We start from the raw sequence: 24,099 nt of genomic DNA on the forward strand, positions 1-24,099 counted from the left end.
CGCAGCCTCGAGGAACCCAATGACGTCAACACGGGGAGCATCGGGAGTGTTCGGATATTTCCGTCACATGCTCTCGGGCCCCTGGGCCGTTCGGATATTTCCGTCATTTCCCCACCTCCCCATCATTGTGCGGCGAGGCCGCTCGGCCACTTCCCTCACCCGCTCTCGGGCGCGGGGCCTGCTCGGCTATTTCCGCCACACACTCGGGCCCCGGGGCCGTTCGGCTATTTCCGTCTTGCCCCGCCGCCCCCCCATTACTGGTGCCGAGGCTGCTCGGCTGTTTCCGCCACCTCCCTCTCGGTGTGGTGCCGAGGCCGCTCGGATGTTTCCGCCACCCGCTCTCGGTGCGGCGCCGAGGCGCTGCGTTTGCTGAGGGGCCCGTGTGGCGACTGACTGACAGGAGCGTGTGCCCCTGGAGCTTCCACCCCGGGGACCTGGGAACGAAGAGAGGTGAGCGGGTGAGGTGGCCGATCGACCGACCCGGGGGGGAAGAGCCCAAGCCCGACCGGTCCAGTTGTTTAGGACGGCACAGCCTGAGGCCTACACTGCCTGGGTGAGAGAGTAATCCAGAGGCCGCGGTCACTGCCGAAGACCTGGAGGTGGGAAGGCCGGGAGTAGAGTGCCAGGGCCCCGCGCCTTCACCAGCCCCAGCTCTCTGCTGTGTGGGAGAAGGGCAGGCGGGGACTAGGAAAAGAGACTCCGTGCTGGAGGCCTAACTCTGGGCTGTAATCTCTATCCCTGTGAGGGGGACACTACAGGAACTCAAATCCCAGGCTCACACCAAAATAAACAGGCCTCCCTGCTCACACACTCAAGAGTTATGTGGGATCCCTCAACCTGCAGCAACTGTCCCCAGGCACCCACTGTCTGTCTCCCACTCTCAAATACGTATATTTGGAATTTCTGTAGAAAAGCTCTATTTATAGAGTTTCTGTTTAAAGTGCCTACATATTTCAAAGGGTCTCTAAATTGTATCTCTGGAGTGTCTACATAACATATGTTGAACCTTTCTCAAGTTCAGTTAAGGCCACAACTTAAGTACCAGTTTTGATCACCACATTTTATGCAGGCTGTGAAGGTCCTTGAGAGGAGATTTGCCAAATGGTTCCAGGGATTTTAGCTTCAAGGTTAGGTTTGAGAAGCTGGGTTTGTTCTTTCTGGAGCAAAGGAAGTTGTTGGGAGATTCAGTAAAGGTTTTCAAGGTTTTACCAGGTTTAGTTAAGACAGATATGGAAAAGTTGTTCTCTTTAGATATTGAACCATAGATTCTCAACAGTGCAGAAAGAGGCCATCTGGGCCATTGAGTCTGCACTGACTTGCCGAAAGAGCATCCCATTCAGGCTCTGCCCTATCCCCATAACCTTATGCAGCTGCCATGGCTAATCTGATTCACCTAACCTACACATTTTTGGATTGTGGGATGAAACTAGAGCACCCGAAGGAAATTCACGCAGGTATGGGGAGAACATGCAAACTCCAGACAGATAAGTCACCCAAAGCCAGAGTTGAACGTAGGCCCCTGGCTCTGTGAGGCAGCAGTGCTTGCTACTGTGCTGCCCAAGGGCAGTGGACAATATTCAAGATTTTGGGCAAGAGAGGAGGGAGGAGATGAGGAAGAACATTGTTGTACAGTGAATGATAATGACCTGAAACTTGCTGCAAATTAAGGTAGTGGAAATGGTGAAAATGATTTAAAAATCAAATTTGATGGGCAACGTGCAGGGATACTGGAATAGAGAGATGGACTGGGACCCATTGGACTGCTCTACAGAAAAACAGTAAGGTGTCTCACAACACCAGGTTGAAGTCCAGCAGGTTTATTTAGTATCATGAGCTTTCAGAGTGCTGTTCCTTCATCAGGTGATCACCAAAGAGATACCAAATAAATCTCTTGGATGTTAACTTGGTATTGTGAGATTTCTTACTGTGCCCATCCCAGTCCAGTGCTGGCATCTTCACATCATGGCTGCAGAGGAACAGCATGAATTTATGCCAGATAGTGTGCCATAAATTATATGGTTGGGGGTCTCTGTAACATGCATATGGAAATTTTCAATGTAATATACATTGTCTGGAATGTGTAAAGCGTCTGATAATGTATCAATTTGGGGTCTCTTTTCAAAAAAAAATGGAAGCCAGAGGTGAGAGAAAAGGGATTCAAGAGACAAAAGGGCAGACATATAATATGGTTAAGAAGGCATATGGGATTATTTATTAACCAAGGCATTGAATATAAGCAGAGAGGTTATGATGGAGCTATGCCGAAGGGTCATCCAGACTCGACATAAGTTGTATTCCCTCTCCACAGATGCTGTCAGACCTGCTGAAAATTTCCAGCATTTTCTATTTTTGTTTCAGACCATAAGACATAGGAGCAGAATTAGGCCACTCGGCCCATCGAGTCTGCTCTGCCATTCAATCATGGCTGTTATTTTTCTCATCCCCATTTTCCTGCCTTTTCTCCATAACCCCTGATCCCCTTATTAACCTGTCTCTGTCTTAAAGACGCTTGATGACCTGGCCTCCACAGCTTTCTGTGGAAAGAGTTCCACAGATTCACCACTCTGAAGAAATTCCTCCTCATCTCTATTTTAAAGGACCATCCATTTAGCCCTCTGGTTCTAGATTTTCGTACTAATGGAAACATTCTTTCCACGTCCACTCTATCCAGGCCTTGCAGTATCCTGTAAATTTCCATAAGATCCCCCGTCACCCTTCTAAACTTCAATTACAGACCAGAGTCTTCAACCGTTCCTCATAGGACAAACTCTTCACTCTAGGGATCATTCTTGCGAACCTCCTCTGGACCCTATCCAAGGGCAGCACATCCTTCCTTAGATATGAGGCCCAAAACTGCTCACAGTGCTCCAAATGGGGTCTGACCAGAGCCTTACACAGCCTCAGAAGTACATCCTTGCTCTTGTATTCTAACCCTCTCGATATGAATGCTAATATTGCATTTACCTTCCTAACTGTCAACTGAACCTGCATGTTAACCTTAAGAGAATCTTCAACAAGGACTTCCAAGCCTCTTTGTGCTTCTGATTTCCCATTTAGAATATAGTCTATGCCTCCATTTCTCCTTCCAAAGTGCATAACCTCACACTTTTCCACATTGTATTCCATCTGCCACTTCTTTGCTCACTTTCCTAATCTGTCCAAGTCGTTCTGCAGCCCCCTGCTTTCTCAATACGACTTGTCCCTCTACATGTCTGTGTATCATCTGCAAACTCAGCAACAGTTTCAGATTCTAGCATTTGCAATATTTTGCTTTTATATTAAGTATAAAATGCTGGTTATGCCACTGCTGGTGAACTGTGTGCACTCCTAGTTGCCTCACTATAGGAAGGAAGTGATTGTGGTAGAGAATGTACAGAGCAGATTCACCAGGAGGCTGGAGCATTTCAGCTATGAAGAAACACTGGATAGGTTGCAGTTGTTTTCCTCAGAGTTGAGCGGGCCGAGTGGGAATCTGACTGAAGTGCAAAAAATATTGAGTTAGGGTGAATAGGAAGGAACTTTTCCCCCTTAGCAGAAGGGTCAGTAACCAGGGGGCTTGGGGTTGTTAGGTGTAAGGCTTCTAGGAGATGCAAGGGAAAACCTCCCACTCAGACTGTGGTGGGAATCTGGAACTCACTGCCTGAAAGTGAGGTAGATATGGGAGCCCTCACAACATTTAAGATGTATTTAGATGAGCGCTTGAAATGCCATAACATACAAGGCTACAGGCCAAATGCTGGAGATGGGACTAGAATAGATAGGTGCTTAATGGCTGGCATGGACATGATTGGCCAAAAGGCCTTTTTCTGTGCTGTAAAACTCTATGATTATGAGATGCTGAAAGGCTGAGATGAATACAGATGGAATGGGAGGAGACCCATATGGAGTATAAGCACAAGCACAGGCTTGGGCTGAATGTCCTGATATCTTATGCAATGTATTATCCCTCCTTACACTACATTGAATCAATTGATTAAAAAAATCATACTGCACAGGAGGAGGCAATTGAAGCAAGCTGCTTACAAAGATATATCCAATGAGAGCCTTTCTGTACTGCACCATCTCCGACTTCCTCCCCAGATAACACTGCATAATTTCTCCTTTTCCCTTATTATCTAATGTCCTTTTGTAATTACTGTTGAATCTGCTTTTGCCAGCATTTCAGGTCCATATTCCAGACCATAATTCCATTATCATCTCCTTTGGAGGAAGGCAGATTGTAAAGATTTTTAAAAAATTCTTTTTTGGGATGTAGGTGTCACTGGCTGGGTGATAACTGACCTGTTATCTCATTTATTACCCATTTGTAATTGCCCTCGAGAAGGTGGAGTTGAGCTGTCTACTTGCATACTGGGGTCCATGCAGGTACACCCACGGTGCTGTTAGGAAGGGAGTTCCAGGATTTTGTTCAAGTGACAATAAAGGAATGGCAGTATAGTTGCAAATCAGGATGGTTGTATGGCTTAGTGGGGAGCTTGCAAGTGGGTGGAGTTACTAGATGATGTGGAGGGGCAAAGGGACTTAGGTTTTCTATGTGCACAAATCATAATGATACACAAAGACGAATGAAATATTACCTGTTATCTCACGGGACTGAATACAAAGGGGAGGATGTGATGCTTCAGTTTTACAAAGTGTTAATTAGACCCCATCTGGAGTAACTGTGTTCAGTTTTGGATACTAAACCTTATGAAAGATGCAGTGACTTTGGAAAGGATATGGTGCAGATTCAACAGGACGAAACTAGTTTCAAAGATTAAATTTGCCAGGACCACCTGAATGATCTTGGCTTGTGAACTCTTGAGATTAGAAAGTCGAGATGTGATTAAGATATTTCAAATTATAAAGGGATAGAAAAAGAATTTTTTTTCTTATGTGGGAATCAAAGACAAGGGTATGTAATGTTAATAGTGGAACCTGGTTGTTCATGGTGATGTCAAGAAGCACTTTTTCCACACTTGTGGATGTTCGGAACTCTTCTGAGGGATGGGAAGTGTGATCAGCTGAAATGTTCACGATGGAGATTAGTAGAACTTTGTTTGGTAAGTGTATCTAGGGGTGTTACGTAGACAACATTGCATCAACAAAGGCCATTTGGCCCTGCTGGTTTGTTTCTGTCCCATGCAAGTCTCCTCCCACCCTACATCATCTTTGTAAGAGTTAATGGAGAAAGAACAAATTTGCACTTTTCTAGTACTGTTCACTGCCTTAAACATTCACTCCTTCCACCATTGGCTGACAGTGGCAGCAGTATGCACCACCTAAAAGATGCACTGAAGTTACTTGCCAAGCCTCGGGGGCACAGTGATTAGCACTGCTGCCTCACAGTTCCAGGGACCTAGGTTCAATTTCCCAGCTTGGGTCACTGTGTGGTGTTTGCACATTTTCCCCGTGTCTGCGTGGGTTTCCTCCGGGTCCTTCGGTTTTCTCCCACAGTCCAAAGATGTGCGGGTTAGGTGCATCGACCATACTCAATTGCCCTTTAGTGTCCCGGGGTGCATAGGTTAGAGGGCTGGTGGGGTTACAGGGCTAAGGCCTAGGTGGGATTGTTGTTGGTGCAGACAAGATGAGTTGAATGGCTTCCTTCTGCACTGTAGAGTTTCTATGATTTTTAACAGCAACTCCCAAACATGCAACCTCTATCACACGTAGAAGGATAAAGTCAGCAGACTGATGGAAAAATCACCACCTGTCATTTCCCTTCCAAATTACTTATTATCTTGAATTGAGCTATATCATTGTTCCTTCACAGCTACTAGATAAAAAACCTGGAACTTCCTTCCTAACAACTATTCAGGACTGTAGCAGTTTAGAAGACAGCTCACCACCACCTTCTCAAGGGTATTTACAGATAAGCAACAAATGTGAGTCTTGCTACTGGCGATTGCACCCCATGAACAATTTAAAACATGACTCAAAGTACTCACAGCTAATAGTTTTGAAGTGTCGTTGATGTTGTAAAGCAGCAGCTAATTTGCAGATAGTAAGGTCTCACAAACAGCATGTGAAATAAATAGAGCAGGTAATCTGCTTTGGGTGTTCCTGGTCAGTTCACATGAGAACAACCCAGCTCTTACCAAATACTTCTCATTCACCTGAGGGCACATGGGCTTCAGTGTAACACGTCATTTGAAAGGTTGCAAACAACAATGTTGTATGCTTACAGTACTGCCCCTCTGATATTGTGGTGCACTCTCTACTGACCCTTCATGTTGCAACACTCTTTGAGTATTGCTCTTGGCAGTGAAGGACTTCTTCAGTACTGCCCCTCCAACAGTGCAGTGTTCTCCAGGTATTGACCCCCTGACAATGTAGTCCTCCTTCAGTACTGACACTTGACAGTGCAGCGCTGCTGTGTATTGATGTTCTGACAATGCAGCGCCTCCCCCAGCACTGGCCCTCCGACGGTGCGGCGCCTCTCCCTAGTCTTGTTTATATGGGCAAGTCTCAAGAGGGACTTAAACCAATGATTCGACTATTTGCGAGATCTGCCATCGAGCAAGGGCTACTACTTGGAGCTGTAATGATGCAAACTATTGTTTTTCATGGAAGAATGAACTAGATAGGTTGCATGCTTTTCTCCATTATAGTCATCTAACACTGGAATATACAGAATAGAAATATGCACACGCAAACCTGATTGTTTCATGCAATTAATTTGATTTACAGGAAGTAATTAATTGGGTGAAGTGGTCTAATGTTCTATATTTCTCTTCTAATTGAAAGACTCCTGAGAACTCTCACTGTTACCCTTCCCAATATCTCCTTTTGTTTTGGGGTGACTATTTTTATTTGTCTACTCCTCTGAAGCACCTTGGAATTTTTAATATATTAATGTTGCTATGTAAGTTCAAGCTATTGCTTAGGTGTTTTGAAAATGTATGAATGCGATATCAATGCAAATATTTCTGTCTCCAATATATTAAAAACAGGCAGCTCTGTTTATGGAGATTTCACACTTTAGTCATCGTGCTTTGTTTTAGTGCTGGATGTTTCTAACTCTCAGCTACAATCTGCCCTGCATTTTCCAAATAAAGACAACAAGAAACTCCATTTATATATCGTCTTTCAGAACCGCAGGGTGTTCCAAAAAGGCATACAGCCTGATAAGTGATTTTGAATGTAGTCACTGTTATGAAGGGAAACATGGCAACTAACTTGTGCATTAGCATAATCCCACAAAAAACAAAATAAATAATAAGGTAATTTGTTTTGGTGATGTATGTTGAGGAATGAATCTTGGGTTGGACACCATTAGACCTCTAATTGAACTGGTAGATGGACTTTGGTTCTCCAAATTATTAATCTGGCTGACATAATTGGTACGTTTGCGGTGACACAAAAATGGCTGTGTAATTGATAGTGAAGGGGATAGCTTTTGACTCCAGAATTATATCGTTGGTTTGTCTGAGTGGGCAGAGAATTGACAAGTGGAAATTAGTGCAGAAAATATGAGATGATGCATTTAGGGAGGGAAAAGAAATCAAGAAATTTCTTGGTCCAAAGATGTGTGGGTTAGGTTGATCAGCCATGCTAATGCGTTGTTGTAGTGGGGGGATTATGAGGATAGGGCCTGAGTGGGATCGTAGACTCGATTGGCCGAAAGCCTCCTTCTGCACTAGGATACTATGATTCTAAATTGAAAATGATTGAAGAGGTGAGAGACCTTGGAGTGCATGTCCACAAGTCCTTGAAGGTAGACAAGCTGGTCAAGAAAGCATTTGGGATGTTGTCCTTTATTGGATGAGGTATTGAATACAAAAGCAAGGATGTAATAATGGGACTGTGTTTAGGCCCACAGTTGGAGTTTTATGGACAGTGCATATTACCACCTTACAGGAAGAACATAATTGCTCTGGAGATTGTGCATATGGGATTTGCAAGAATGTTGCCAGGGCTTGAAAATTACAGCATTGAGGAGAGATTGGACAGGCTAAGTCAAGTTGTTTTTCTTTAGAACAGAGGAGGCTAAGGCGTAATCTAATTGAAGTGTACAGAATTATGAGGGGCTAGGTAGGAAAGACTTGTTTCCCCTAGCTGAAGGATAATTTACCGGGGATGTAGATTTAAGGTGATTGGTAGAAGGATTAGAGGGGACGTGAGGAAAATGTTTTCACCAGAGGGTGGTGTGCTCTGGAATTTGCTGCCTAACTTGGTGGTTGGGGCTGAAACGCTAATCTAAGAGGGACCTGAATCTACATCTGCACTGCTGTAACCTGCAAGGCAATGGACCAGGTGCTGGAAAGTGGATTAAAATGAGCAGCTTCCTGCTTTTTCTGACCGTTGCATATGTGATGGAATGAACGGCCTCTTTCTGTACCAGAGCTTTTCAATGGTTCTACCTCCTGCATTACTTTATCCATTGTTTCCAGTACTGTCTGCTAGTGACAGGCTGACCAGTATTCTGTCCTAATGTTAAATAGCTAATTTCTGTCTCCAGACACTTCCCAAATCCATTAATATCCCACATAGTCTATTCCACTCATTGGGGAACCGCTGAATGAAAAATTCCAACATCCACTTTATTCACCTTGGTGAGTCAACATTCATTATCATACATCTTGGTAGTTGTATGATAGTGGATTGTTGACTCACCAAGGCAATTCTTTATCAATTAGTTTATAACAGACCCAGAAATGTGGTGAGAAATACACCATAGTTGTGGAGAACTTGGAATCGTAGAATCTTAGAGTACCAATGGAGGCCATCTGGCCAACTGACTTTGTGTAAACACTTTGAAAAAGTTACAACTTCCTTGTTCTTTCCCTCCTAGACCTGAAAGTATTTACTCAATTCCCTTTTGAAAATTAGTTAAAAAAACTGCTTCCACCAGTCTTTCAGGTGGTGTATTCCAGATCATCATAAATCACTATATAAAAAGTTTCCTTTTCAACTTCCTCCTCTTTTGCCAATTACCTTAAATCTGTGTTCCCTAGTTGAAACAGACTCTATTTTTTTCCCCCTTATTTCTTAACAAAACCATTCTAAACTCTATTAAATCTCTCCTTAACCTTCACAACTTTTAAACAAAGCAGTTTACCTAGTCTCTAGCTAACTAAAGTCACTTATCCCTAATACCACTCTGGTAGATCTCCTCTGTGCATTCCCTGAGACTTTGATGTACTTTTTGAAGTGTGGTGCCTAAAATTGAACACAGTGCGCCAGCTGGGGACTAACTAGTGATTTAAGAAGGTCCACCAAAAATGGTCTTGCTTTGTCTCTAACAGAGCCAAGGATCCCATTTGCTTTTTTTTAAAGCAACTTCTCAGTTCTACCACCTTGGAAGATGTGTGTACACCCCATGTTCCTGACCATTTAAAATTGGACCACTTTGTTTCCTTTCTTGATGCTTCTCACAAAAGTGTCTTATTTCATCTGCCATGTCTCTGTCCATTTCACCTCTGTGTCCTTCTGAAGTCCGTTACAATTCTCCTCATTATTATATTTCTGAACTCGTGTCAGTGGCAAACTTTGAAATGATACCCTGTCTCCCTAAGTCCAGCTCATTAAAAACATTTTAATTAAAGTGGAGTAATCCCAAGACTAGGAGAGGAAACCCCTGGATGCTTCCCTACTGTCTGTAAAACAACTGCTCATCCCTACTCAGTGTCTCAGATAATTTTGTGTGCGTGCTTTCTCTGTCCCTTTAATCCCATGGGCTTCAACTTTGCTAACTAGTGTATGATGTGGTACTTTATGAAATGCATTTGGAAATGGGCAGCATACAGCCCCAACATGTTCCCCACAGGGGGAAATGTAGGAGCAATGGATTCAGGAAATCCTGGATGTCTAGAACAATTCAGGACTGGGTGAGGAAGAAGAGAAAGACTTTTAGCAAGTCCAAAGGGAGCAATTCAGCTGTGGCCCTAGAGGAATATAGGAAGTGCAAGAGGAAATTTGAGAAAGCAATTAAAGAGCAAAAAGTGGGCATGAGAAATTACTTGCCAACAAGATTTGGGAGAAGCCTAAGATATTTTATAAATACATTAAGGGAAAGAGGTTAACCAAGAAACAGGTGGGGCCTATTAGGGGACAATCTGTATGGAGCGACAAGACATGGAAAAGGTACTTGTCATTGATCTTTATCAGACAATGGAAACAGTAGGTACAGAATTCAGGAAAAGGGGCTGTGAGAAATTTGCAGTTTGACATAGGAAATGAGGAGGTATTGGAGGCTCTGAAAGGTTTGAAAGTGGACAAATCCCCAGGCCTGGATAAATTACATCCCAGGCTGCTGTGGGAGGTGAGGCAGGAAATTGCAAGGACTCTGACACAAATTTTTAATTCCTCTCTGGCCGTGGGGGAAGTCATGATGTGGAGATGCCACATTATGGGGAAAGCACAGTAAGAAGTCTCACAACACCAGATTAAAGTCCAACAGGTTTATTTGATAGCACAAGCTTTTGGAGTGTCACTCCTTCTTCAGGCAAGTGAGGAGTTGTGTTCACAAACAGGGTATATACAGACACAAACTCAATTTACAAGAAAATGATTGGAATGTGAGTTTTAACAGGTAATCAAGTCTTAAAGGTACAGACAATGTGAGTGGAGAGAGGGTTAATCTTAGGTTACTGAGGTGTGTATTGTTTCCAGCCAGGACAGTTAGTGAGATTTTGCAAGCCCAGGCAAATTGTAGGGCTTACAGATAGTGTGGTGTGAACCCAAGATCCTGGGTGAGGCCATCCTCGTGTGCAGAACTTGGCTACCAGTCTCTGCTCAGCGATTCTGTGTTGTTGTGAAGGCCACCTCGGAGAATGCTTACCCGAAGATCAGAGGCTAAATGCCCTTGACTGCTGAAGTGTTCCCTGACAGAAAGGGAACACTCCTGCCTGGTGATTGTTCAGTGGTGTTCATTCATTCGTTGTCATAGCATCTGCATGGTCTCGTCAATGTACCATGTCTCGGCATGTTCCTCCCTGCAGTGTATCAGGTAGACGTTGGCCGAGTCGCGAGAGTGTACCGTGTATCTGGTGGATGGTGTTCTCACATGAGATGATGGCATCCATGTCAGTGATCCATCACGCCTTGCAGAGGTTGCTGTGGCAGGGGTGTGTGGTGTCGTGGTCACTGTTCTCCTGAAGGCTGAGTAGTTTGCTGTGGTCAATGGTCAGTTTGAGGTTGTGCGGTTGTTTGAAGGCAAGAAGTGGAGGTGGGGGGGATGGCCTTGGCGCGATGTTCGTCTTCATTGATGATATGTTGAAGCCTCCAGAGAAGACATCGTAGCTTCTCCACTCCGGGAAAATATTGGATGAAGAAGGGCTTTCTGTTAGCCGTGTCCTACGTGTGTCTTCTGAGGAGGTCGGAGCGATATTTTGCTGTGGCATGTCGGAACTATTGATCGATGAGTCGAGCGCCATATTCTGTTCTTATGAGGGCATCTTTCAGCATCTGGAGGTGTCTGTTGCGATCCTCCTCATCTGAGCAGATCCTGTGTATACGGAGGGCTTGTCCGAAGGAGAAACTATGATATCTTCTCCAGAGCCTTCAACATGTCATTGATGAAGACGAGCATCTCACCAAGGCCAACCCCACACCCCCACTTCTTGCTTTCAAACAGACCATCGTCAGCAGCAAACTACCCAGCCTTCAGAAGAACAGTGACCACGACACCACACAACTCTGCCACAGCAACCTCTGCAAGATGCGCCAGATCATCGATGCGGATGCCATCATCTCATGTGAGAACATCACCCACCAGGTACATGGTGCATACTCTTGCAACTCGGCCAACATTGTCTACCTGATACGCTGCAGGAAAGAATGTCCCGAGGCATGATACGTTGGGGAGACCACACAAACGCTATAACAATGGATGAATGAACACCGCTTGACAATCACCCAGACAAGAGTGTTCCCTTCCTGTTGGGGAATACTTCAGTGGTCACGGGCATTCAGCTTCTGATCTTCGGGTAAGCATTCTCCAAGACGGCTTTCACAACACATGACAATGCAGAATCGCTGAGTAGAAATTGATAGCCAAGTTCTGCGCACATGAGGACGGCCTCAACCGGGATCTTGGGTTCATAGCACACTTTCTGTAACCCCGATGAATTGCCTGGGCTTGCGAAATCTTACTAACTGTCCTAGCTGGAGACAATACACACCTCTTCAACCTCTGCTTAATCCTCTCTACACTCATAAGAATGTAAGAAATAGGAGCAGAAGTAGGCCATCTAGCCCTTCAAGCCTGCCCCGCCATTTAATAAGATCATGGCTGATCTGAAGTGGATCAGTTCCACTTTCCCGCTTTCTCTCCATAACCCTTAATTCCCTTGTCTATCAGAAACCTATCTACCTGTGACTTAAATATATTCAGCGAGGTAGCCTCTACCTCTTCAATGGGCAGAGAATTCCAGAGACTCACCACCTTTTGAGTGAAGAAGTTCCTCCTCAACTCTGATCTAAACTGCACCCCGCCCTGCCCAATCTTGGGGCTGTGCCCTCTAGTCCTGCTCTTACATGTCTCTATAAGATCCCCCCTCAGCCTTCTAAACTCCAACGAGTACAGACCCAGTCTATTCAGTCTCTCTTCATAGGCTAACCCCCTCATCTCCGGTATCAGCCTAGTGAACCTTCTCTGCACTCCCTCCAAGACCAATATATCCTTCTGCAAGTGCGGCGACCAAAACTGCACACAGTAGCCCAGCTGTAGCCTCACCAGTATCCTGTACAGTTGCAGCAAGACCTCCCTGCTTTTATATTCTATCCCCCTCGCTATAAAGGCCAACATTCCATTTGCCTTCTTGATCACCTGCTGCACCTGCAGACTGACACTCACATTGTCTGTGCCTTTAAGACTTGATTACCTGTAAAAACTCGCATTTCAACCATTATCTTGTAAATTGAGTTTGTGTCTTTATATGCCCTGTTTGCGTACACAACTCCTCATCACCTGAAGAAGGAGCGACAATCTAAAAGCTTATGCTACCAAATAAATCTGTTGGACTTTAATCAGGAGAGACTTCTCTCGGTGGAAGTGCCAGAGGACTGGAGAATAGCTAATGTGATTCTCCCTTTCAGAAAGGTGGTCTTGGTGAACCAGAAAATTACCGGTGAGCTGCATGTCAGCGTGAGGGAAAGTATTGGAGAAAATTCTAAAGGAGAGAATTAGTCTCTGCTTGGAAATGCATGGGCGAATTAGTCAGCATATCTTTGTCAGAAGGAGTTCATGCTTAGTAAATTTGATAGAATTTTTTGAAAATGTGATGGAGTGTGTGGATGAGGGAAGTGCAGTTGATAAAGTTTATATGGCTTTTAGCAAAGCCTTTAACAAGGTCCCGCATGGGAGACTGATTGAGAAGGTTGAAGCACGTGGAATTCAGGCGAGATGAAGCCGAAACTGGCTAAGTAATAGGGCACAAATGGAAGTGGTAAAAGGCTGGTTCAGTGACAGGAGGTCAGTGTGCAGTGGCAATGATACATAAATGATATAGAAAATGTGAGGAGAGTGATAAGCAAGTTTCAGATGACGTCAAGTTTTCTAGGATGGTTAATAGTGAAGAAGGCGGCCATAGGTTACAGGAAGATAAAGCTGGGTTGGTCAGATGGACAGAGCGGTGGCAGGTGGTATTTAAGTGCGAGGTTATGCACTTTGGAAGAAGTAACAAGACAAGGGAGTATCTAGCAGAATAGCAGGACACTACGAAGCTCAGAGGAACAGATGGAACTTGGGGTACTTTATTCTCAGATTCCCGATGGCAGCAGAGCAGGTAAATAGGATAGATAAGGCATATGGGACACGTGCTTCTATCAGTTGTGGAATAGAATTTGAGAGCAGGGAGGTAGTATTGGAACTGTACAAAACATTGCTTAGACCACAGATGGAGTACTGTGTGCAGTTCTGGTCACCTCACTATAGAATGGATGTGATAGCACAGAGATTCACCAGGATGTTGCCTGGGATGGAGCATTTGATTATTAAGGAGAGACTGATGGGTTTGGATGGTTTTCTTTAGAGCAGAAAAGGCTGAGGTGGGTCATGATTGAGATTATGAGGTGTATGGACAGTGAATAGGAAGCAGCTGTTCCCCATGGTTGAGGGGTCAATCACGAGGGGGTATAGCTTTAGGGTAAGGAGCAGGAGATTCGGGGGATTTGAGAAAAAACGTTTTCACTCGAGGGTGGTGAGAATATGGAATGCACTGTCTGGGAAGGGAGAGGAGGCCAGAAATCTTATAACTTAAAAAAAAATTGGATGAGCACTTGAAACATAATATTCCAGGATATGGGACAAGTGGAGGAAAATGGCATCAATGTGACTTTGTGGTAGTTATTGTTGGTGCAGACTCGTTGGGCCGAAGGGCGTTTTCTGCACTGTATGACTCTGACTCAATAATCAGAGGTTCCTCTTGAAGAAGCCATACTTAGCATGTCATGTTTCAACATCAGTCCTATAATGACTCCAAAAGTGTCATTTTCTAAATGAAATTGCATTTGATTCATGTACTCATCATTACTCATTCGTAAAAAACTTACGACAACAGTGTGCTAGAGTATAATGACTCAATTTTTAAGTTTCTTGGCAATTAATTGAAATAATGCTTTTGTTCAATTTTTGTATTATTTCTTTTATTATGAGTTTTGCTGTTAGATTCATAGAATTTTACAGCCCAGAAGGAGGATATTCAGCCTGCTGTACTTGTGCTTTGAAAGAGATATCCACTTATTCCTGCACCCTTTAAAATCCTTAATCTTCAATTACTTAGCCCTTTCCCTTTTAAAAGTTATTGCAGATTCTGAATCCTTTGCTGTTTTTGATCAGAAATTTAAAGTCTGAACATTCCTCAGTTGGAGGAACAAATAAAAAACCTCCCATTACTCTTTTGCTAATGGTTTTATGTTTATTAATTCTGATGAGCAGCTCACTGGCAGAAATAGATTTTCTCAGTTCACCTCATCAAAACTTCTCAGGTGTGAACATCCAAGTCAGTTATATTTTGTATTAAATCAGTTGCTATGGGGCACAGCTTTAAGGTGCGAGGGGCAAGGTTTAAAGGAGATGTACGAAGCAGGTTCTTTACACAGAGGGTGGTGGGAACTCGTTGCCGGGGGAAGTAGTGGAAGCGAATAAAGTAGTGACTTTTAAGGGGTGTCTTGACAAATCCATGAATAGGATGGGAATAGAAATATATGGTACCCAGAAGGATAGAGGGTTTTAGCTAAGTCGGGCAGCATGGTCGGTGCGGGCTTGGAGGGCCGAAGGGCACATTAGCAAATGTGAGGTTATCCACTTTGGTAGAAATAATAGTAGGAGGGATTATTATTTTAAAAGGCGAAAAGCTGCAGTATGCTACGGTGCAGAGGGACCTGGGGGTCCTTGTGCACGAATTGAAAAAACCTAGTCTGCAGGTGCAGCAGGTGATCAAGAAGGCAAATGGAATGTTGGCCTTCATAGCGAGGGGGATAGAATATAAAAGCAAGGAGGCCTTGCTGCAACTGTACAGGGCACTAGTGAGGCCGCAACTGGAGTACTGGGTGCAGTTTTGGTTGCCGCATTTGCGAAAGGATATTTTGGCCTTGGAGGGAGTGCAGAGAAGGTTCACTAGGCTGATACCGGAGATGAGGGGGCTAGCCTATGAGGAGAGATTGAATAGACTGGGTCTGTACTCGTTGGCGTTTAGAAGGCTGAGGGGGAATTTTATAGAGACATATAAGATAATGAAGGGGCTAGATAGGGTCGAGGTAGAGAGATTCTTCCTGCTTAGAAAGGATAGCAGAACTAGAGGGCACAGCCTCAAAATAAGGGGGGGGTCAGTTTAAATCGGAGTTGAGGAGGAACTTCTTCACTCGAAGGGTGGTGAATCTCTGGAATTTTCTGCCCATTGAAGTGGTGGAGGCTACCTCGCTGAATATATTTAAGTCACGGGTAGATAGGTTTCTGATAGACAAGGTAATTAAAGGTTATGGGGAGAAAGCAGGAAAGTGGAACTGATCCACTTCAGATCAGCCATGATCTTGTTGAATGGCAGGGCAGGCTCGAAGGGCTAGATGGCCTACTCCTGCTCCTATTTCTTATGTTCCAGAGCTGTAATGTTCTTTGTTCTTACCTACACATGCTATTCGTGGGAAATTAATCTTGGCTGAGTTCATAGCTCCTTGATTTAGTCATTTTTAAAATTAGATATTGTAAAAAAAAGAGCAGTGATTCTCTTCATTCAAAAAGCAATACAAAGGTTTCCAAATGCTGAAATTGAACTCAGGTTGTGTGGGATGCTGTATCATATCTGGGCTTTTCTGCTTTGATGCAGACATACTTCCAGCGCATGAAGTGATAAGATGTGATGTTTAGATTTGCTGGATGTATCTGAAAATAGATTAAAAGATGATTTACAATGGGATGCTCTGGGAGTTGATGCACTTTTTTTTGACAGATTCTGAGTTTTTGTTTAAGTCAGCTCCATAAATTTAAAAGTATATATATCAAGGCAGATTGTAAATTGTGAGTCTGTCTCTTTTATTCTTTAATCTATAAAACCTGTAAATAAAAGTGTCGGATTGTATGTTGAATTTGCTGCTTTGCTCTTTATTTTCTTGATGAAATCCAACATTAAAGATATTTATCTGTTCTGTAGGACTTGTGGTTTATATTATAGGCTTCTTTCCATGTGCTCAGCAGTTTTTATTCATTCTGGTCTTCAGTCCTTCAGTCCCTCTATCCCTCTTTTCACCCTTTCCTCCCTGCACTGCAATTTAAGTGCAAGCTGTTGTAACACATTTAACCAGGTTAATCAGTAAAAAAGTGACATTTTGATTAACAAGAATATCAGTAAATATTATAATTAGTTCGGTACCTTAAAACATCTCTGCCTTTCTCTCCTTTAAAATAGTCTTAAAATCTACCTCCTTAACCAAACTTACATTCAGCAGCCCGAATATATCTTTTATTCATTCATGGGAGGTAGGCATTGTTAGTAAGGCCAGGTCCTTAATTGTCATTGACAATTAAATGATTGCAATCATGTGGTATGGGTGCTGTTAGGAAGGGTGTTTCAAGATTTTAACCCAAGGAACAAGATGGTGAGGTGCTCAGAGGAAAATTTGTACGTTGTGGTATTTCTATGTGACCTTGTCTATCTAGGTGATAGGTTGCATGCCCATAGAAAATGCTGTCGAAGGAGTCTTGGCAAATTGCAATTTATCTTGTTGATGCTACATGTTGCTGATACTTGCACCGTTGTGAATGTTTAGGATGGTGGGTGGGATGCCAATCAAGTGGGCTATTTTGCCCTGAGTGTTGTTGGTGTTGCACTCATTCAGCCAAGTGGAGAGCATTCCTTCGCACTTCTACCTTGTGCCTCATTGATGGTGGCCAGGTGTTATGGAATCAAGTTAAGATGAGTTATTTGGCACAGAATTCCTCTGACCTGCTCTTGTGGCATGCTGTTTAGTTGGCTGTTCATTTCTATTTAATGATGATTCCCCAGTATGTTGGTTGTAGGGGATTCAGCAACAGTAATGCTGTTGAAATGCTAAGAGAAGAGGGGTAGATTCTCTTGCTCATTGTCTGGCACTTGCAAAATACAAATGTTATTTGTCATTTATCAGCCCAAACCTAAATGTTGTCTGTGTCTTGCTGCATGCGAGCATAGACTGCTTCAGTATCTAAGGAATCACAAATGTAATTGAACAGTGTGCAATCAGCAGCAAACATCCCCTCTTTAGTTGTTTTGATGGAGAGAAGGTCATTGAGTAGCTGAAGATTGGGCTTTGGACTGTCCCCTGATGATATATTATCTCTATAATTACTTTGATCCATTTCGCTAGGTCAGATATTTAACACCACGCTATATTATAATCTGGCGGTGTATAATGTAACCAGTAACTGCAAGAAAGATATGAATTTTGTACGATTTCTGTTCTATAGGGTCTTTGAATGCATGACCAGCCTGCGGATAGCTTGTGCCCTTGGTTCTGAGAGTCCATGCTGGAAGTTGTGCACTGTCATCAGATTTCTCTGTCATCAAGCCTTTGTTGTTCTATATTTGTAGATTTTCTAGCCTTTTTTTTGTCTAAAAAGAACCCATATACTACTAAAGACTGTGCACTTGTATTTCTGTGGCACCATTCATGACCTTCAGAATGTTCTGAAGCATTTTAGAGCCAGTGACGTGCTTTCGAACTGTAGTCACACTGTTGAATCCAAGGACAAATATAGGCAGTTGTGCAGAGCAAGATCTTGTACCCAAGTAATTTATTTATTTTTATTGATATGGTCAGGGAACAAATATTTGCAAGGCACCAGGGAAATCTCTGCTTATGTCAAAAAGGTGTTGATGGATTCTTTAACATCTACCTGAGAGGGCAGAAGGTGCACCATCCTTTACCAGCCAAGGTGCTTTGGTCTATTCTGTCTTGGCTGAGGTTATCCAGAAATGGGACATAGTCAATGTGACTGTTGAAACCCAGAGAATTCAGTCTTTTTGCACTGACACTTCTTACTCATGTATTTGTCCTGTTTAAGTTTCATGAACTTGGAGATTTGGTGAGATTGTTTTCAGCGCTGTTGTAGCATTGATGGTTCAATCTTATTCAGAACTTCCCAGATCTGTTTGAACTAGAGATATTGTGGAACTAATGAGAACACAAACTTAACTGTTATCCATGTAATAAACCTGCTCCAGTCACAAAAGCAGAAATCTTTCTGTGCCTAAGGGATGCAGAAAAGAAGCAAGCCTTGAAATGATTTTTTTTTTTTAAAAATTGATTGGGCTCCAACTGAAATGTTGTGATCAGTTGTGGGTGATGTGCTTTGTGAAGAATGTCAAAGTCTTTGAGAAGATACCAGGAAGATTTATCAGAATGGTACAAGGGATAAGACATTGGAGAAGCTGTGGTGGCTTTCCTTCGAGCAGAGAAAATAATGGGGGGGATTTAATAGAGGTCTTCAAAATCTTCTCATGAGTAAATGAGGAAAATCTGTTTCCACTGGCAGAAAAGTTGATAATCATAGGATCCAGATTTCAGATAATTGGCTGAAGAGCCAAAAGGAGATGTGAGATTTTTTTTTACATGCAATGAGTCATGATCTGGAATACCGTGCCTGAAATAGGGATGGAAGCAGATTCAATAGTAACTTTCAAAATGGAACAGGGTAAACACTTGAAAAGAATCAAAAATAACGGACCTATGGAAAAGACTAATTGGATGATGCTCTTAAAGAGTTAGCACAAGTGTGATGGGCTGAATGGTCTCCCCCCATGCTGTATCATTCTGTTTTTATGACCATGATCAGACATTTGCTCTCTTTGGTATATTGCCTCTGTTAGATTTTAGTTAATGGAGACTTTTCCTTTGTTTCTTGCAGATATTCCAATTCTGAATGTACACTATGGATGACGACAGCCAAGATGAGCTGATTAATGTAAATGCAGCACTGGGAAAGGAAAGAGGAAAACGAGAAGTCATTTCCATTTTCAGTGATGAAGGTAATGTTCACTTAAGCAAAATGAGGTACTGGATGGGATATAATGGACATGTCAATGGGAAAAAGGTATCCTTGTTTTGGGTTGAGGGCCAAACATGCTGATTGAAGGCAATGAACAACTAAAGAGGGGGTGGTATTCGGGGAAAAGAGCTTTCAATGTTACTCTTCTCTTAGAAGGGTGCTGATACATCAGTGATCTTGACAAGCCTATAATGAGTTGAATTTTAAATATTTTATCATGCTCCGTATAGGTAAAATATCAAACTGAATTTTTAATTCTCTGTTTCTCTATTTTTCCCTTTATCTTGGGAAAATGCTCACTCTTGGGGTATGGCTCCAAGGCACTGGCAGTAGTTTGGATACTTTCCAAAAGTAGACTTTGTTCACATGAAGGCACAGGCAGAATGTATTGACAGGCTTCTGGAGCAGTCCACGGTAGGGAGACATTTACTTAAAATTGTTCAGGAGAGAAGTTAGAAACACTTGTTTTTGCAAAGGGTGATAGATGAAGCAGTAGATGCTTGATCGATTAATTTAAAATCTGAGATAGATTTTTTTTGCTGGTCAAAGCATTGTGATATATGGAGCCAAGGCAGATAGATGGATTTAAGATACAGGTCAGTCATAACACTAAATGTGAGGGGTATAATTGTCCCCTGTTCCTGTTCCAACTTGGAAAGCATCACCTATCCTGTTCCTGATCTAATATCCACACCTGGAGTGGAGATCCCTGATGACAATCTGGAAGGGGGATTCCAGTTGATCTTTCTCTTCATTAGCCCAGGACATTGCCTTTCCTGAGCCCACACAATCAGAATAGGCCAAGGACTAAACCTTAGAGTTTCTGGACTGTGGGCACTTAATTGTTCACAGCCATTAAAGGTGAACAGCCATTGGGATAATTAACCTCCTAACATCCCTAGTATCAAAGATACCTGCCTTCAGCCAATTTGATTCATTCCACATTATGTCAAGAACCAGCTGAAGGCATTGGATACGGCAAAAGTTTTGAGTTCTGACGACATTCCAGTAAATACTGAAGACTTGTCATCCAAAACTAGCCATGTTCCAGTACAGCTATTGCATTGGCATCTACCCAGCAAAGTGGTAAATTGCCCAGATATGTCTTGTCATGAAGAAACAACCACAAACAGGATAAATCCAACCCAACCAATTATTACTCCATCATTCTTGATCATCAGCAGAGTGAGGGAAGGGGTCATCACATTGCTGTCAAGCAGCAGTTGCTCAGCAATAACCTACTCACTGACTGTCAGTTAGAGTTCAGACTTCATTACAGCTTGGCCCAAATATGGACAAAATAACAGAACTGCAGAGGTGAGATCAGAGTGACTGCCCTTGATATCTATGCGGCATTAGGCATAGTGTGCCCAAGCAAAACTCAAGTCACTGAGAATTGGAGTGAGAGGGGAGGAATTCTCCACTGGATGAAGTCGTACCTAGCACAAAGGAAGATGGTTGACATTGTTGGAAGTCAATATACTTAGTGCCAGGATGTCACTGCAGGAATTTTTCAGGCTGCTGTATGAGGCCCAAACATCATGAGCTGCTTCATAAATTACCTTCCTTCCATCAAATGGTCAGAAGTGGGGATGTTTGCTGATGATTATACAATGTTCAGCATCATTTTAAAGTTTTTTTTTTAGTTAGTGTCACAAGTAAGCTTAATTTAACACTGCAGTGAGGTTACTGTGAAAATCCCCTTGTTGCCACACTCTGGCCCCTATTCAGGTACACCGAGGGAAAATTTAGTATGACCAATGCACCTAACTAACATATCTTTCAGATGGTGGGAGGAAACTGGAGCACCTGGAGAAAACCCATGCAGACATGGGGAGATTGTGCCAACTTTGCATAGACAGTGACCCAAGCCAGAAATCGAACCTGGATCCGTGACACTGTGAGGCAGCAGTGCTAACCATTGTGCCACTGTACTGCTCCCATTTGTGACTCCTCACATCAGAAGCATTCCACCTTTGAGCAGACAAGTGGAAAGTAGCATTCATGCCATGTTAGTGCCAGGCATGACCATCTCCAACGAGAGAGAATTTAGCCATAGTCCCAATGCCATTCCTATTGCTGAATCCCCACTTATCAGCATCCTGGGACTTACCATTGATGAGAAGCCGAACTGGCCTAGCCAGAAAAATACTGTGACTCCAAAAGCATGCCAAAGACTAAATCCTGCGGTGAGTAACTCACTTTCTGACTCCCCAAAGCCTGTCCACCATTTATAAGGCACAAGTCAGGACTCTGATGGAATACTGTTCTTGTCTAGAATGGGTGCAGTTGCAACAACACTTGGGAAGCTTAGTATCATTGAGGACAAAGCAGTCTCCTTGTTCCCATCCACAAACATTCACACAATCCACCATCGATGCACTGGCATCAGTGTGTATCATCTACAAGATGCACTGCAGGAACTCAAGGCTTCTGAGGCAGTATCTTTTAAACCCACGACAGCTACAGTCAGAAGGACGAGGTCAGCAGATGCATAGAAGTTCCTCCAAATCACTCACCATCCTGACTTGGAGCTATATTGCTGTTCCTTCATTGTCACTAGATCAAAATTCTGGAGCTCTCTCTCTAACAGCACCGTGGATGTACTTGAACCGCTGCGGTCCCGGTGGTGTAAGAAGGCAGCTCACTGTCACTCTCTCAAGCCAACTAGGGATGGGTGAAGCTTAGGCAGCGACGCCCATACCTCAAGAGTGTGTAAAATAAATTCTCGCCCTAAAGGTTTGGCCCCAATTATTAGAATATACTTTCTACTCCCAGAACTCCTCAACAAGTGAATCCAGTACCCCATTTGTACACTGTGTTTTCCTTACTATCTTGAAAACCTTGAATCAACTCTTACTGTTTTTAATTACAAGACATACAGCCCTTGGTTGTGTAATCACTTATCGTAATTTTATCCTTTGAATCCAGATATCATTCTGGTAAATCTACATAGCGTTCCTTCCTAGGCCACCATAACTTCCTATGGGGTGTTGCCCAGAACTGCTTATTTTATCCAGGTGTAGCCCAACTAGGACTTTGTATAGCTGAAGGGATGACTTCTACTCCCTTGTATTCCATTTCTCAAGATGAGACCAGCTTTCTATTCGCCTTTTTGAATATTTTCTGTACTTGTTCATGACATTTTAATGATCTTTGTGGCCAGATCCCTAAGTCTCTTTGGATTGCCTTTGTTTCTAGTTTTTCACCATTTCATGCCTACGCCAGCATTTAATGAGATCATCGGTGTTCTCGTTTGCCCCTCTTAATCCCTCACTCCCAGAAGATCAAAACTATCTGTCTAACTTGACCTTGAATGTATTTATTGACCCAGCCTGCAATTCCCTCTGAGGTAAAAAAATTCCAAAGATTATTGACCCTCAGGGAAGAAGTTCCTCATCTCATTCTTCAATAGGACACCCCTTGAGTGGAATTCTTCCCAAAAAGTATAAGTGTTGACTTTGTGGGAAAACTGGAGTACTCACGTGGTTTTTTTCAGTGGGAGTTCACACTAGAATCTCCCACACTGTGTGCGATGCACAGGCCACCAGCATGACTAATATTAGATTTCAGGGGATGGGGCCTAATCCCACCTAGGAGGCTGAAACCTGCAGGCTCCTGCACATACGCAGTGGTCCCGAATTGTCAGCCTTGGTGGCTGGCCAGCCCCCACCTCCTGCCGTCCTGTCCCGTCCCGTCCCATCTCGGACAGGACCACCCCCATCTATCTCAATGCAGATTGGCAGCGGAATCTCCCACCCCCTACTGATGAGCAGTGCCAAGATGCCTGGGCATGGTCACTTTGCCCCTTGGGCAGTGCCAGGACACCCATGCCCAGGGGGCACCTCTGCTGCCCTAGCCCCTGGGGGGGGGGGGGGCACAATTGCAAACCCCCTTGCAGCATTGAGCCACTAGTTCCCTGGGCTAGCATAGTCTCCACTGGAGTGAAGCACTCTGGCAGGGTGAGAGGGGTTAGCTGGTCAGCAGAATTTAGTTCCGGGCTAGCTAATAGCTTTTAAATGATATGTAAAATATCAGTTAGCAGGGCGTGAAAACTCATGAAAATTAGGGCAGCGGGATGGGAGAATCCCTCTCCCCTTATTTTTAAGACAATGCCCTCTAAATTTCCTAGGTTTTCTTGCAATAGAATCATCCTCTCAGCATCTATCCAGCCTTTCAAACCCCCTTAGAACCTTACGTGCTTCAAGTAGATGGCTTCTCATTCCTCTAAACTCCAGTGAGTATAGATGCAAACTGCTGAACCTTGTTAGAGTACCCCTTCATCTCAAGCATCAACCTAGTTAACCTTCTTTGAACTGCTTCAAATGCAAGTATATCCCTCCTTAAATAACTAGACCAAAACTGTATGCAGTGCTCTAGGTTTGATCTCATCAGTGCCCTATACAGTTGTAGCAAGACTTCTCTACTTTTCAACTCCATCCATCTTTCAATAAAGGCGTACATCCTATTTGCATTCCTAATTATTTTCTATATCTATATACTAACCTTTTGTGATTCAAATTTATCATTTAGAAAGAACTCCCTTTTATCCTTTTTAGGTATGTTGTGGGGTTCGCTGGAGGCTAGGTATTGCCAAAGACTTCAGCCAATACAAAGACGTATCTTTATTGATATGTATCGATCGATGGGAGAAT

The 24,099-nt window shown here is 43.4% G+C and overlaps 1 protein-coding gene across 3 annotated transcripts in view; it reads left to right on the plus strand.

Moving 5' to 3' along the window:
- Positions 1-338: 338 nt before the first annotated feature.
- phrf1 (PHD and ring finger domains 1) overlaps positions 339-24,099 on the plus strand; it is an 82,705-nt gene continuing 58,944 nt past the window's right edge. For all 3 annotated transcript variants that reach the window (XR_013886795.1, XM_080190099.1, XM_080190100.1), the window contains exons 1-2: positions 339-450; positions 19,304-19,424. Coding sequence is in view for 2 of the 3 variants with exons in the window: in XM_080190099.1 (XP_080046225.1) it covers positions 19,319-19,424 (106 nt within the window). In the remaining variant the exon portion in view is untranslated. The remainder of the gene's footprint in view (positions 451-19,303; positions 19,425-24,099) is intronic.

Source organism: Carcharhinus amblyrhynchos, chromosome 6 (assembly GCF_965287045.1).
Source record: "Carcharhinus amblyrhynchos chromosome 6, sCarAmb.v2.hapA, whole genome shotgun sequence".
NCBI lineage: Eukaryota > Metazoa > Chordata > Chondrichthyes > Carcharhiniformes > Carcharhinidae > Carcharhinus > Carcharhinus amblyrhynchos.